Source organism: Dreissena polymorpha, chromosome 10, assembly GCF_020536995.1.
Source record: "Dreissena polymorpha isolate Duluth1 chromosome 10, UMN_Dpol_1.0, whole genome shotgun sequence".
Classification (NCBI taxonomy): domain Eukaryota; kingdom Metazoa; phylum Mollusca; class Bivalvia; order Myida; family Dreissenidae; genus Dreissena; species Dreissena polymorpha.
This window is the reverse complement of record NC_068364.1, coordinates 41,860,268-41,877,143: the sequence shown is the minus strand read 5'-3', so window position 1 is coordinate 41,877,143 and position 16,876 is coordinate 41,860,268. Positions and strand designations below refer to the sequence as shown.

At 39.9% G+C, this 16,876-nt stretch overlaps 1 protein-coding gene across 3 annotated transcripts in view; it reads left to right on the top strand.

Moving 5' to 3' along the window:
- The window catches only part of LOC127847813 (dynein axonemal heavy chain 2-like), a 49,877-nt gene that overhangs the window by 25,564 nt on the left and 7,437 nt on the right, over nt 1-16,876 (top strand). The window contains exons 8-16 of one of the 3 annotated variants that reach the window (XM_052379993.1): nt 9,657-9,806; nt 10,556-10,688; nt 11,747-11,891; nt 12,848-13,047; nt 13,356-13,482; nt 13,955-14,141; nt 14,482-14,687; nt 15,260-15,385; nt 16,302-16,493. In XM_052379993.1, the coding sequence (XP_052235953.1) occupies nt 9,657-9,806; nt 10,556-10,688; nt 11,747-11,891; nt 12,848-13,047; nt 13,356-13,482; nt 13,955-14,141; nt 14,482-14,687; nt 15,260-15,385; nt 16,302-16,493 (1,466 nt within the window). Of the gene's footprint in view, nt 1-151; nt 303-839; nt 1,167-9,656; nt 9,807-10,555; nt 10,689-11,746; nt 11,892-12,847; nt 13,048-13,355; nt 13,483-13,954; nt 14,142-14,481; nt 14,688-15,259; nt 15,386-16,301; nt 16,494-16,876 lie in introns of those variants that run through there. The other 2 variants (XM_052379991.1, XM_052379994.1) reach the window with 2 other exon arrangements.

Here is a 16,876-nt window from a genome sequence, read left to right as displayed (position 1 = left end):
TGGATGATAAAAAAAATGTTCCCACGGTGGGGATCAAACCCGTTGCCTCCCTGTTTGCTAGAGGGACACCATACCCACTTTGCAACTCTGGTAACCCAATGGTTAGGACAAACACACACAAACACCAACAAACTTCTTTTTGTTTCTACAGGATGGTGTATACATCAAGGGGTTGTTCCTGCAAGGCGCTGGGTGGGACAAGAAGAATCAGTGTCTGATAGAGGCTACACCCATGCAGCTTGTCTGTCAGATCCCCACGATACACTTCAAGCCAGTCGAGAACAAGAAGAAGGTCACCAAAGGTGGGTATCCTGCCTTGTCATTTTTTATTATGATTTAGTTCTCAGTTTTGTATCCAGTAGGGATAATAGTAAATTGACACAGAACAAGTTTCACTCTTTCTTGATATATTTCGCCTTAATCGACTTTTTCAATGCTTTTAGTAACTATATATAGAAACCTATGAGAACAACTTTTGTACTCTGCAGGCTACAAATCGGTAAATTAAAATTAATGCGCTAAAAACCTGTGAGAACAACTTTTGTACTCTGCAGGCTACAAATCAGTAAATCAAAATTAATGCCCTAGGCTTGTTAAGCGATAAATTGATGGAAAAAAAAATCTGATATAAACACAAAATAGTGAAAACATGAAAAAAACAAAACTTTCCAGCACTTCTTGAGGGTTTTTGGTTAAAGTCACGATACTTCAATAGGAGGATTGATACTGTGAAAAAATAGGGCTACTAGCAGGCATAAAATCATAAATCTTTTAGCGATAAAAGGTGTGTTAAAAAATAATTGATACTAATCCTATTTTCCTGACACCTCTAATTCCAGGAATCTACACATGCCCATGCTACTATTTCCCCAACCGCACAGGAAGTATGGGTAGACCCTCATTCATTGTTGCCACGGAATTGAAGAGCGGAGATAAGTCCCCTGACCATTGGGCAAAGAGGGGAACCGCTCTGCTGATGAGTCTTGACTACTAGAACCTGCAGACTTTTATTTTCACATGTGGTCTTTTGATTCCACCTGTGGACTTTTACTTCACCCAAGGACTTTTGATCCACCTGTGGACTTTTACTTCACCTGTGGACTTTTTTTCGTTTGCTGACAAAGAATTAGCCATTGAATTGTAATTAACAAAGTTTACTCGCAGACCTTGAATCAATCTGTGGATTGTGAATATGTGTGCTGATTTTTAATCAAATTGTTATTATATGTGTGAGCTCTCAGCTCTGTGTGTGTACTTGAAGCTGTGAAAATATTACATTTCTGAAAGGAATTAAAATGGGGTATAATAATTTAATTGCAGACTTTGAATTCAGTTATGGAGTTTTTGGATCATTGTTGAAACTGTGAACTATGAAACTTATACCTTTGTGCCATCTAATACCATGCAGACTTTTTGAAGTGGCATTCTGTATATAACATGCACATTTTCAATGACAGTATCCGGGAGAAGGTTTACAAATGTAACATGAACATCTGAATAATATATTAATTAAACATTGGACAATGATTTAACTTTTATAATTTGAAGATGTGCATTTCGGCTGTGTGCATCACATAATGGAGTAATGTGTAGAAATCAACTTTAAATTTGGACTAAAATTATGAATGAAATAGTTGTGGATTATGTTTTGATGTTTTATTGAAAATAGTTGACCATAGTTTGTTATTGATTTGTGTTGCTTTATATGCTGGTTTGTAAATTGGTTTTTGATGTTGGTGTTGATTGAACTACGATTCATCAAGTTGTCTGTCTGTTTTTGTGAACATAATTGGACCTTTAAAGTCATTGATCAACAGCGCATTCTAAGGGAAATGTTAGCATTGCATACAATTTTAAGTCTTTTTCTTCTTTTATTTTGCAAAGATTTTATTCAGTGTTATTCGGTGCATTTATTGAGCATGTTGCTTGAAGTTTTATTAACAAGTTTGCCAGCATCTGATAAATTATATGTTGATCTTGTACAATACTGTCTAAAGTTTCCGTACAATAAGATGATATAACTTGACACAAACTAAGAGTAAATGTTTCCGTCCAACATAATATTCTATTTATTTACGTGCCAGATGTATTTATTAGTATGAAATTATACATATTGTTTTGTTTAAGAAATAAAGAACATCAATATAATTGTTTTGTGTATTTTTTTATGTGTCATAAGGGTCAGTCCCATTTTAGTCAGTTATTTACCCAATTATTAAACTTTTAAATTTGTATTGATGACTATAATTTACAAGTTTCCTTAAATATGTCTAAAATGAATAGAAGCCATAAAGGCCCAGGGAAAGTCTATGTTTTTTAAACCCTCTCCAGGAAAGTTTTCCACTCAGAGGCAAAGTAAAAATGGCGATGTGCAAACAGCATAAAAACTCGCAGTCTGTTCAGGTTTTATGCTGTTTGCTGCTCATCGGTATCTAAGGGTTTGAAATGAAGCTTTTAAAAGTTTAATGAAGGAATAAAGGTCTTGAATAAAATTTAACTTTCAAAATGTGTCAAAATACGCTTCAAGTGGTAAAGGGTTAAATAAATACATTCATAAAGCCATAATTTGATGCACAATAACTATTTGACATCAGTAATGTTGCTAATATTTATGATTACATTAATTAATAATTATATACTTGGACATATTACAGATCAGCACTGATATCCATTAAGAAAGAATAGGACATGTTACTGATGTGGGCTGCATTCATAAAGTAATAACTAGTCATATGTCAGATCTGGGTGCTCAAAAGAGCTTCGATAAGCCTCTGGCTTTTGATGCCAAAATAAAAAGATTTATACTCAATCCTGGTACATTTTAAGCTTGACTTTTCGAAGAAAAATGAGAGATGTCCTACTCGCCCCAGCGTCGCCGTTGGCATCGGCGTTGGTTAAAGTTTTTTATAAACTCAAGTAAGCCTTATACTGGTTGACAACGTGTTATAGCGACTGACAGCGCCTTATACTGGTTGACAACGTGTTATAGCGACTGACAGCGCCTTATACTGGTTGACAACGTGTTATAGCGACTGACAGCTCCTTATACTGGTTGACAACGTGTTATAGCGACTGACAACGCCTTATACTGGTTGACAACGTGTTATAGCTACTGACAGCGCCTTATACTGGTTGACAACGTGTTATAGCGACTGATAACGCCTTATACTGGTTGACAACGTGTTATAGCGACTGACAGCGCCTTATACTGGTTGACAACGTGTTATAGCGACTGACAGCGCCTTATACTGGTTGACAACGTGTTATAGCGACTGACAGCGCCTTACACTGGTTGACAACGTGTTATAGCGACTGACAGCGCCTTATACTGGTTGACAACGTGTTATAGCGACTGACAACGCCTTATACTGGTTGACAACGTGTTATAGCGACTGACAACGCCTTATACTGGTTGACAACGTGTTATAGCGACTGACAGCGCCTTATACTGGTTGACAACGTGTTATAGCGACTGACAGCGCCTTATACTGGTTGACAACGTGTTATAGCGACTGACAACGCCTTATACTGGTTGACAACGTGTTATAGCGACTGACAACGCCTTATACTGGTTGACAACGTGTTATAGCGACTGACAGCGCCTTATACTGGTTGACAACGTGTTATAGCGACTGACAGCGCCTTATACTGGTTGACAACGTGTTATAGCGACTGAAAGCGCCTTATACTGGTTGACAACGTGTTATAGCGACTGACAGCGCCTTATACTGGTTTACAACGTGTTATAGCGACTGACAACGCCTTATACTGGTTTACAACGTGTTATAGCGACTGACAGCGCCTTATACTGGTTGACAACGTGTTAAAGCGACTTACAACGCCTTATACTGGTTGACAACGTGTTAAAGCGACTGACAACGCCTTATACTGGTTGACAACGTGTTAAAGCGACTGACAGCGCCTTATACTGGTTGACAACGTGTTATAGCGACTGACAGCGCCTTATACTGGTTGACAACGTGTTATAGCGAATAACAACGCCTTATACTGGTTGACAACGTTTTATAGCGACTGACAGCGCCTTATACTGGTTGACAACGTGTTATAGCGACTGACAGCGCCTTATAATGGTTGAAAACGTGTTATAGCGACTGACAACGCCTTATACTGGTTGAAAACGTGTTATAGCGACTGACAGCGCCTTATACTGGTTGACAACGTGTTATAGCGACTGACAGCGCCTTATGCTGGTTGACAACGTGTTATAGCGACTGAAAACGCCTTATACTGGTTGACAACGTGTTATAGCGACTGACAGCGCCTTATACTGGTTGACAACGTGTTATAGCGACTGACAACGCCTTATACTGGTTGACAACGTGTTATAGCGACTGACAGCGCCTTATACTGGTTGACAACGTGTTATAGCGACTGACAGCGCCTTATACTGGTTGACAACGTGTTATAGCGACTGACAGCGCCTTATACTGGTTGACAACGTGTTATAGCGACTGACAGCGCCGAATAATGACTGACAACATTTTATAGCTACTGACAATGTCTAATAACGGCTGACCTCTTATTATAGCGACTGACAATGCCTTATAATGACTGACCACGTTTTATAGCGACTGACAACGCATAATAATGGCTGACATCGTGTCACAGCAATTGACAACGCTTAATAATGGCTGAACACGTATTAAAGCGACTGACAACGCCTAATAATGACTGACCACGTATTATCGCGATTGACAACGCCTAAAATTGGCTGACAACGTGTCAAAGCGACTGACGATAACGATTGACAACGTGTAAGAGCGACTGAAAACGCCTTATAATGGCTGACAACGATGAATGGCAACGCTTCATAACGACTGTCAACGCTAATAATTGCATTTTAAAATTTATGTAAGGCCCAGGAGCGTGTCCCAGCATTCATTCGTAATTCACTGTTTACAGTGACGAAACTTGGAACGAATTTTGAAGTATCATCTAAAAGTTATTACTGAAAGATCTTGTGCGGTGTGGGCAAAACCCGTTTTGGGGCAAAAACTCGCTTGTCCGCTATGGCGACCACCTACAAAGCTAACATACGTACGTATACGTACGTACGCCGGAAGCTGGGATTGGACCCGCCTTGGTGGTGAGCGCGTATAGTAACCACTGAGCTAACTAATAATGGCTTATAATGACTGATAAAGGAGCATTTTGGTATCTACAGACATCTATTTTACCATACCTGGCGCTTAAATTTCGGCAATTGCCACAAGGAACACTGATTTTTAATTGATTAAGTTTATTTTACGAAATAGTGTACGAAATTTTCGTTGATTTTGAGTAGTAATGTTACTTTAAAAGGTTGCTGCATTCTTATCGAACGGCACCATTTAACATCAATAATTCTTTAACGGTTCAATATATCGGAAAAGTAGCACCGGAATCGGGTTCCGGTAGACACAATCACATCGATTTGACTATCTGATTGTTTTATTTCACTGGATTTTAATGTATACTGCATTTTGAGCTTCTGTTAAAAGTGTGCTGCATTTTTATCGAATTTTACCATTTAAACTCAATAATTCTTTTTCGGATCAAGATATCGGAAAATTAACAACGGATTCGGATTCAGCGAGTCAAATTCATAGAGATTTCACTATCTTATTGTTTGATTTCGATGGAGCAAACGAGAGAGCGAGCGAGCGTATTTCAATTGTGCACGTAAGTGGGACGGTCTATGAAAAGGGTGCTTAATGCAAAATATGTTTTGATTATAACTTTTTTCTTTTTTCTTTTTTTTTCATTTTTGTTTTCAAACTTTTAAACAACACTATAAACTGTTTATGTTTTACTAAAAAAAAACAAAGAAAAAAAAGTATTATATGATACATATGTATTATTTTGAATGGATAACGTTTGAACGGCTTTAGATATTTTAAAAATTCCAACGAATTCGTGATCAGCGTGGTCATAGGCATATAGATTTAAACATCTGTTTGTTTAATTCTAAAGTATTTTTTTTTAACTTTCAAACAAGGTTATGGTTCAAATGTTACGGACATAACATTCCGCATATATCGCTTCAATATCATGTTCTTAATTCTATCAAACAGTTTTGCATTATAAAAAAAACGTAAACACTGTAGTAAAGATACTAAATTACTCGCGTTATGCCAAAAATGAGTCTGGGATTGAACCCGGATCGCCTTGGTGAGAAGCGTGTATACCAACCACTGCGCTGAAAGGACATGCACATGCCTTTTTGTCCCATAGCGCATAGCGAGGCTCATTTTGTCTTTCAAATGAATTGTGCTGATGCAGTACTTACTGAACAGGATAAGCATTTCGTGACAGCTGAGATATAGATATAATAGGGTCGCATGAAAGGAAAACATGGCTTAATGCATGAGCGGTTTGCACAGAATAATATGGGACGACGCTTTACGCACATGCATAAAGCCCGGTTTTCCCCATTATGCGACTCATATCTAATGCAGGTGTTTCGAGTTTTAAATAACTCGAAAAGCGAAATAGGTTCGCCGAACGGTGTGAATCTTGGCCTAATTTTCTACAGTGCGGCCGTTAGTTATGGACGAAGTTATCAGTGTGAACTTTGAAACATTGAAACATTGTTTGATGCTAAAATCGTTGATAATACACTGACCGATACACTGGACGAACATTTTCGGTAGAAAACCTACTTTGGGTCCAACTGCAAAAAAGTGACCGGCCAGGCAGCCTCAAACTGTATGCGGAGCTCAGCCTTAATAGTGACCAGTCAGACAGCCTCAATCTGTATGCGGAGCTCAGCCTTCGGCTTCGGTCAATATACAATGTGAGGCTGCTTGGCTGGTCGAGATTATAGTTCCCGATTCCCTAAAGGGCTCTCATAATTGAACGGCCAACGTGTACGGCATTTTTCCTGTCATGTCTTTACATCAGAGTGTGCAGGGCTAGTACTTGTATCAGGTAAAAGATGAATGTCTTATTCCGAACGTTGTAAATGGGTCGTGCAACTTTGAAGAAAATTGCCATAATGCTAGAGCCCTCGTGGTTTCGGCAGTGACATTTCGACAAAAACACAAACACAATACTGCTATAAACGCGCCCCAAACGTTATCTTTCAACGAAGCCCCCAATGACAGCACAAATGTTGCAGAACTAGCATACAGTAAAAAAAGACTCAAAACGAAAGGGACGATCGCGAAATGGCTTTTCGTACAAGAGAAAGAGACCTCTTGATAAATAGGCACTACTTTTCACAATCACCACGTGCTGAAGGAGATATATGTACATGTATGTATATATGTCTGTGTGTTTTACCAAAATTTACATACTAAACGCACCATACGCGCATGCCCAGACACTAAGGCGTACGCTGCATGCCAATGGTGCAACTAGTACTCGCATTTTACTGCATATTGCATTTAACATACATTTATGCATTTTATGCACATTATGTCTCCTTTTAGTTACCAATAATTAAATAGGCAACACTAACTCATGTTGGAACTACTTTCCATAATTGCTTGTTTTGTTTGGTACCCGGCAGAGGTCCGAATGAAATTGAAATTAGAAATGAAAGTGAAAGTGGAACTTTGAGCAAAGGATTTTCACCTAGAAAAGCAGCCAATGGCAGCAACTGTTGCAACAAGAGCCTGTTGGCGTTTGCACGAAAATTGCGCACTTTCATCATTTGTGGAAAAAGATGTGATGTTTGAAGAAATTAAAGACGTGATACGGATAATCGACATTCATTTGTGCCGGTAAACGCCTTTCTACCATCTTCTTCAATTGCTGGCATACTATAGTTTATCGCTGAAGGTCACCAATTATTGCCAACTATTGTAACTCAAACGGATGCACTAATACACGTGCTAGTTCTTCTTCAATGCTTTCATTAGACATTAGTTTACAGCTGGGTCAGTAGCTGCCGAGGCCGAAGGCCGAAGACGGTTATTCGCGAAGCGAATATTCTGTGTCACCAGGTGGCCATTTTAGAGGGACCGTAGGTCCCGAGAGTTTAAGATTCTCTAATCCGCACTATCAAAGGCAAACCAGATCAATGGATTCAATCATTCCAGATCCGGGCCTGTGTCAAGCATGAATTTAGTAATCCGTATCTGGAAAACCTTTGGCATAGTTTTCACCCCTTAGCCAATAGGCACCAGCACAAACTCTTCTATTGAGAAGGAGTGCTGTATCAGAAGAAGAAAGGGTTTCCCGGTTGAAGTTTCAGTTTATTTGCACAATCAGCAAATACATGCTGTATGTAGGTCACACATACTAAGCAAACATAAAAAATACGACCATAGTGTTCGAAAAATCATTAGCACAAACTCCCCTCATAGTATTCGCTATTTTGAAGGTGGGAACCAGGCTCTGCGAGGTGGGAACCAGACTGGACGAGTTTCTTGTGGGTAGTAAATTCTACTTTTCGCTACGGCGCGTTTTCCCGCGCATACAACAACAACAAGCATGGCGCCCATCAGGAATATTTACGATTACACAATAAATTTTTCACAAATTAGCAGTCAGACTAGCGTTGTATCAATGTATAACGCACACCAACTTGTAAAATTAACATTTCGGGGCATACTTCTGCAAGGAATACTTGGTACGCTAACACAAAAATGTGAAAATTTTAAAAATCTGAGCCCAGGAAATGAGGATTTTCCAACGGCAACGTCTTTTTTTTTCAAATTCAAAAGTTGACGAAAGCCCATTAATTTCTCTCATCCGCCGGCCTGATCAAGTGTGAGTGGGACAATCACCGTTACTACATCGAGCCCATCGCCTTCGACATGCAGCTAGTCCAGAGATACTGCATCGACGTTAAGGCTAACTCCTCAGTCACTGACTGAGGTACAAGGGTACTACACTTTTAAACAAGATTTTATGCAAACAGAATGGATCAAGCCAAATAGAAAGCCATTTATTTACATAAACTGTATACTTCACTAAATTATCTTCATTGCTTACAAGACCTAAGGATTACTGAGAGTCCTTCCAGTTCTTCGGGTTGAACCAGTTCATCATGTTATGCTCACAATGAAATTAATTAGTAAAATACTAATTTGTGAGAAAATTTACAAGAAGACCTTTACAAGACGGGCCAAGATAGCTTCAAAGCTAAAATTTATGGCCCTACTATCCAGGTATCCAGGTATGGTGTCTTGTGTTGAAAGTTGCTTGTTGGCAAGCTTGTGACGCGACACAAACAGCATATCCACTTACCTTGATGGCTCTTTTATGCAAGGACATTGACCGCTCAGGCTAATCTGTGACAATAATTTACGCGCATGCATTAAACCTGGTCTTCTCAAGACACTCTGGTACCAATTATACAAGTTAGTTGAGAAGACTTTAATGGTTACTGTTTCACAATCTAGAAATTGCAGCACTTCATTTATTTAAAATTTGCCTCAACAGTTTCTGCTCTTTTAGACAGCACTTTTCATCCAGTCCTCATCAATTTTGACTCTTTTGATTGCTTTCGATGTACTGGAGGCGTTTAAAAGAAGTATCCTCTAAAATTAATTTGGTCTAGGCAGAAAGCGTCATCCCTGATTAGCCTGTGCAGACTGCACAGGCTAATCTGGGAAGTCACTTTATGCAATGAGTTTAGCCCTGTTTTCCCAAGAGCGCAGCTGATTTATATCAAATTGAACCAAATATCTTGTTCCTCCCGGCAGGTGGTGCGTACATGATCCGTATCGGAGACAAGGAGATTGAGTACAACCCGGAGTTCCGGTTCTACATCACGACCAAGCTGAGCAATCCGCACTACACGCCAGAGATCTCCACCAAGACCACCATAGTAAACTTTGCCGTGAAAGAGCAAGGTAAGCTGAGATTGTTAAGGGAAATAATTGTATTGTGCCATACTGTTTTGGCAATGGTTTACTTGCCGTAAATAAAGGACCACAAACCTGTGTATATTAGGAATGCAATACTGCTGGAGCAACTGGAGTTTCACTTCTGTATATTGTTTTTTAATGGAAGACAGTGCTTGTCAAATCATTGTTTGTTGAACAGACACACACACAGATCCCTAGAATAAAAATGATTCAACTCTTGAATTTTTAATACCTTTATACGACATCATTTGGGTCTTAACCATATTACTATAAAATCAGAAAGGGTTGTATGCACAGGCTTATCTGGAACAACACTCTAAGCACATGCATTAAGCCTTGTTATCCCTTGCCATAGGCAGAGGGATATTGTTTTGGCTTTGTACATCCGTCCGTCTTTCGGTCCGTCCAGCCAGCACTTTTGTGTCCGAAGCCATATCCTGGAAGTGCTTTAGCGGATCTCATTGAAACTTGGTATGAGTATATATGTGGATAAGAGATTGATGCACGCCAAATGACATTGTACACCATCAGTTAATAAAAGAGTTATGGCCCTTTGTATTTTGAACAAAAAAAAAAATTGTGTGTCCGGAGCCATATCTTGGAAGTGCTTTGGCGGATTTCATTGAAACTTGGTATGAGTGTCCAGAAGCATATTGGCTGGGGATATCAATTCAACGAATTTGCTTGTTTTCCCAGTACACATTTAAAAATAATTATTCTTCTTATTATTATAGGTCTGGAGGCCCAGCTGCTGGGTATCGTTGTTGGTAAGGAGAGGCCAGATCTGGAGGAGAAGAAGGACAGCCTTGTGAGGAGCATTGCAGACGGCAAGAAGAAACTGGTGGAACTTGAGGACGAGATTCTACGGTAGGGCACGGGGAGAACCAGTCACTGTTTTATAGTTTAACCCTTTACCACTTAGATACATATTTCGACGTGTTTGTAGTTCCTTAGAAAGTTATATTTAATTTAAGACCTTTCTTACTAGATTCAGGTTTTTAAGGATTTATCTCCAAACCTTAGATACTGATGAGCAGCAAACGGCATAAAACCTAAATAGCCTGCGAGTAACTTGCAGGCTGTTCTGGTTTTATGCTGTTTGCACATAGCTATTTTCACTTTACTTCTTAGTTGGAAAGGGTTAAATCTATTTATTTTTGCTCAATTGAATTGGAAGCCTGAGTCTCATCAAAGAACACCCTCAACCCAATTTTCTGGGTAGAACCAGTACAGGGTGTTTTAGGGGAAAGATCGAAAGAACGCTCCCATAGTGGGGATTGAACCCATGACCTCCCAGTTGCTAGACGGGCGCCATGTTTATGTCATTGAGGAGACTGTTTCCCAATTTGATGAATGATAATCAACACAAATAAAGTGAATTTCGTATGCAAGACAATTGGCTCACTATTTGATAAATTGGAGGGACTCGGAGGGTCTTGAAGAATGAATCATTAAAACTCTTTTATTTTTGCCATTTTGTTCTATAATAATCTATTTAATATTTGCTATTATCCATTGGCAAGTTGCTGAACACAAAGGGGTCCCTTCTTGGGGGTAAGCACTCCTGAATGATAAACAAATACATGTACTCTCTTTTCCACATCGTTGAAGTGTTGAACTAATCATCCTCTAGTATTGCCTATTTTGTTTGTTTAAACCTTTTTTTTGAGCTCAATTTGATTAAAAGCATAAGGCTTACTGAAACACTCTCAAGTCCGTTTACTAGCTCTCACAGTGTTGATTGAACCTTATTTTGTTAGTTGAAACCTATTTAGTTCAGCTCAATTTGATTAAAAGCATAAGGTTTATTGAAACACTCTTGAGTCCGTTTCCTGGCTCAAACCTGTGACCTTCTGGTTGCTAGGCGAACACCATATTACCTATTTTATTGAAAGATAAACCAAAACATTTATCCTATTGTCCAGGTTGCTGAACGAGACCAAGGGTTCCCTGCTAGATGACGAGCAGCTGGTGAACACGCTGCAGGCCTCCAAGGTGACATCCCAGGAGGTCTCGGAGCAGCTACAGATCTCAGAGCAGACAGAGGTCAAAATTGACGCTGCCAGAGAGGTAGGTATTTAACAGTGGTTTTTTTTCAAATACGGGGCCGAATACCATTCCCAATGGAAAAAAGTATATATTTTTCCCAAATTAGATTTAATAATTGCCAAATGAAGGTCCCCTCCCAAAAAAAACAACAAAAAATAAAAAAAGTAATTTAGATTTCAATATTCAGTTCATCTCCCATCCAGCTCTATAAGCGGTACCTTGGTAAATATAGTTACACTTTTATTCTCACTTCTTTTGAAGCATTTGTAAGCAAAACAACAACATCAATAACTTTCCAATTTAAGTAAAAATACGATTTTTCCCAAATCAAAGGCCACATTTCCAAAATGTGAAAAAAAAGACTATGCCTTGCTGTGGGAAAATGTGGGAAAAAACACTGTTTCACAGTAATCTTAGCCGTGGGAAAATGGGGCACAATACATGTGTGTATTATGTTGTCTCAGATGAGCCAGAGCAGTCGGGAAACATTTATGGAATGCCTTGTTTAAAGGAAGTCTTTTCTTAGCAAAAGTAAAGTCTAGATTAACCAGAGACTTAAGGACTTCTATGAATGGTTAAAGTTTTCCATTTGAATAAAAATAAAAGCCCAGGTCTTCAAAACGATTAAGCTGCGCTCTTGGTAAACCAGGCTGAATGTATGTGTAAAAAATGTTGTCCAAAATAAGCATGTGCAGTCAGCACAGGTTTATCAAATAGAAAACTTCCCCCCTTAGCTGGAATTTCACTAAGAAGAGACTTCCTTGAAACAAAAAATACAATACAAGTGAAAAGTGTTTTCCCTGATTAGCCTGTGTGGACTGCATAGGCTTGCCTGTGACAAAACTTTTACTTGGCTAGGCACATGCATTAAACCCTGTTTTCGCAGAGCAAGGTTCAAATTTAACACATAAAGTTTAAATTCAAAACCTCTTCACCGTTGTCAAATGTCAACTTAATCTCTATTTATGTCCTTTCAGGGATACCGACCGGCAGCTGAGAGGGCCTCCATCCTGTTCTTTGTGCTCAACGACATGGGTCGCATAAACCCCATGTACCAGTTCTCTCTGGACTCGTACATAGATCAGTTCAAGCTCTCCATTGACAAGTCGCCCCGCAGCGCAAAGTTGGAGGAGAGAATCGTGAACCTCAACGATCACCACACCTACGCCATCTACAGGTGAGATTTCTTGGTAGAACTCCTTAAATTTGGTTAGTTAGTGGTTGTGGGTTTTTTTTTCAATTTATTAATACCGAATTTTCCAAACTTTTATTGGCATTGGCATATACGACAGTTTTTGTAATTTAAATTTTAAAATTACTCCAGATTTCAAAGCAATTGTTTGTATTTGGGATGTTCAAAGATGTAAATTATAAACTATTGATTTTATGAGACTTAAGAAAACATCTGAACATGATTTGTGTTGATGCATTCAAGTTATATATGAAAGATGCTTTAAACCAGTTCTCGTATGATTACAATTACAGGTTCATCTGTCGTGGACTTTTTGAGCGCCACAAGCTGCTGTTCTCGTTCCAAATGTGCGCAAAGATTCTCGAGCACGCTGGCAAGCTCAACATGGATGAATACAACTTCTTCCTTCGTGGCGGAGTGGTGAGTACTCAAGTCGTACAATTGGGTAGAACTCGTCAATTAAGTCTAGCGCTTCAAAAACTCCTAGGTGGAGTGTTGAAACTCAAGTCTAACATATGGGTAGAACTTGTCAATAGAGTCTGGTAATTGAAAAACTCCATAGTTGAAAGGTTGGTGAGACTTAAGGCTAACATGTAGGTAGAACCATTTAATAGAGTCAAGCACTTCAATCTTGAATCTTCAACAAATATTCTACAAATGTTTGTTGACATAAAATCACACCAGACACTTCAAAGTTACAGAGCTAGTGCCCATTGATTATTTTGTCTTCAAAATTACCAAAGTTATGGTTCTTGGACCAGGAAATGGACTAGAGAGCATTTCAATAAGCCTAGAGCTTTTGATGCAATAGAGCTAAAATTAATAGGTTTTAAATCATTAATTAATGATGGGGGTATAAAACTGACCGTGACCTTGCTTGATTTTTTCTCAGGTTATTGACAGGGAGAATCAGATGGACAACCCATGCTCGGGCTGGCTGTCGGACGTTGCCTGGGACAACATCACGGAGCTGGAGAAGCTGACCAACTTCCACGGGATCATCACGTCGTTCGAGCAGTACCCCCGTGACTGGAACATCTGGTACACGGCCAATGAGCCTGAGAACACAGCCCTGCCAGGTGAGACTGAGATAGGTGTTGTTGTTGTGTTAACCCTTTACCACTTAGATACGTCTATGATGCATTTGTAGTCCTTACAAAAGTTAAATTTGATTTAAGACCTTTATACTAAATTCAAGTTTTAAAGGCTTCATTTCCAATCCTTTGGTACTGCATGATTAGCAGCAAACAGCATAAAACCTGAACAGACTGCGAGTTACTCACAGGCTGTTCTGGTTTTATGCTGTTTGCAAATAGCCTATTATCAAGAGGATTTGAATGAGCCTTAGGCTTTAAATGCAATTGAGCTGAAGTAAATAGGCTAAAACTAAACTAATGGAATTATCAATTTGTGGTTCAGGTGAATGGGACAATGCGTGCAACGAGCTGCAGAAGATGCTTATCATCCGTTCCCTGAGACCTGACCGCGTCTCGTTCTGCGCCACCTCTTTCATCACCAACAATCTGGGCTCGAGATTCGTGGAGCCGCCCGTGCTCGACATGCAGCATGTGGTGGGGGACTCGAGTACCAAGACGCCGCTCATCTTTGTGCTCTCACCCGGGGTGGTAAGTGTCAAGTTTGTACCGTCGTTTTTTAACATTCTAAATTTTAGCCACCCTCTTTTTTTATCCATCAATATGGATTAACTTTGTTTGCTTATTCATATTTATGCCACAATATATACTCACTTTAATTGTATGCACCACATTCTGGGAAAAAGGGGCTTAATGCATAAGTGTTAACTGTAATACCAGATTAGTCTGTGCAGTCTGCACAGACTAATCAGGGACAACACTTTCTATCTAGACTTGATTTTGGTTTAGAAGAGACATCTTTCAAAAAATGACATTGAAGCAGAAAGTGCCATCCCTTATTAGCCTATGCTGACTTTTTGGGACGACACTTAATGCACAAAAGTCTTACATGCATTACCGGTAAGTCTTGTTTTACCAGAGTTTGGCTCATTTATTAACTTTGTTTGTTTATCAATATGTATGCCACTATTTATACTACATGTAATGATAATAATTATTCTCTATTTATTCTTACAAACCTACATTTAATAACAATATTTATTCTCTGATAATTCTTTGGACTCTACATTTAATAATAATGTTTATTTGCTTTTTATTCTTAGGACCCGACCAGTGGGTTGTTACAGCTGGCAGAGCAGAGTGGTATGGCCCAGAGGTTTCACGCGCTGTCACTGGGTCAAGGTCAGGCGCCCATTGCCACAAGAATGATCAAGGAAGGTGTGAGAGAGGTCAGTACAGGGTGAATTAGGGGCTCTAAACTAGGGCAGGTCAGGCGCCCAAAGCCACGAGAATAATTAAGGAAGGTGTGTGAGAGGTCAGTACAGGTGAAATTAGGGTCTCTAAACTAGGGCAGGTCAGGCACCCATAGCCATGAGAATGATCAAGGAGGGTGTGAGAGGTCAGCACAGGTGAAATTTAGGGCTCTAAACTAGGGCAGGTCAGGGACCCATTGCCAAAAAAATGTTCAAGGAAGGTGTGAGAGAGGTCAGTACAGGTGAAATAAGGGGCTCTAAACTAGGGCAGATCAGGGGCCCATTGCAAAAAGAAGTATCAAGGAGGGTGTGAGAGAGGTCAGCACAGTTGAAAATAGGGGCTCTAAACTAGGGCAGGTCAGGCACCCATAGCCTATAGAATGATCAAGGAGGGTGTGAGAGAGGTCAGTACAGATGCAATTAGGGGCTCAAAACAAGGGCAGATTAGGCACCCATAGCCATGAGAATGATCAACGAGGGGGTAAGAGAGTTCAGTACAGGTGAAATAAGTACAGGCCATATAAATGTAACACTTATTTTCCCTTTTCTCTCCTGCAGGGTAACTGGGAATTCCTGGCCAACTGCCACCTGTCCCTCAGCTGGCCATATAAATGTAACACTTACTTTCTGTCTCTCATGCAGGGTAACTGGGTATTCCTTGCCAACTGCCACCTGTCCCTCAGCTGTCCATATAAATGTAACACTTATTACCACAGGGTAACTGGGTATTCCTGGCCAACTGCCACCTGTCCCTCAGCTGTCCATATAAATGTAACACTTATTTTCTCTCTCTCTCTCACCTGCAGGGTAACTGGGTATTCCTGGCCAACTGTCACCTGTCCCTCAGCTGGCCATATTAATGTAACACTTATTTTCCCTCTCTCTCCTGCAGGGTAACTGGGTATTCCTTGCCAACTGCCACCTGTCCCTCAGCTGGATGCCTCAGCTGGACAAGCTGGTAGAACAGCTGCAGGTGGAGGAACCTCACCCGGAGTTCAGGCTCTGGCTCAGCTCTAGTCCACACCCGGAGTTCCCCATTGCCATTCTGCAGACTGGCATCAAGATGACCACGGAGCCACCTAAGGTATGCATAACCCTTTACCACTTAGATACATATTTTGACGTGTTTGTAGTCCCTTTGAAAGTTACATCTAATTCAAGACCATTCTTACAAGATCCAAGTTTTAAAGGTTTCAGTTCCAACCCTTAGTTACTGATGAGCAGCAAACAGCATGAAACCTGAACAGACTTCGAGTTACTCGCAGGCTGTTCTGGTTTTATGCTGTTTGCACATAGCCATTTTAACTTTGCTTCTGAGTGGGAAAGGGGGTTATTTCATATCAAAGGTGGCTTAGTTGTATTGGATTATTTGTTACACGTTTTTTTACTTACCCTGTGTGATACGGGGTAATTAAATGTAAATTGGGCCATAGGGAAGCTCGATCTCTATATAAGCCACATTCTGGG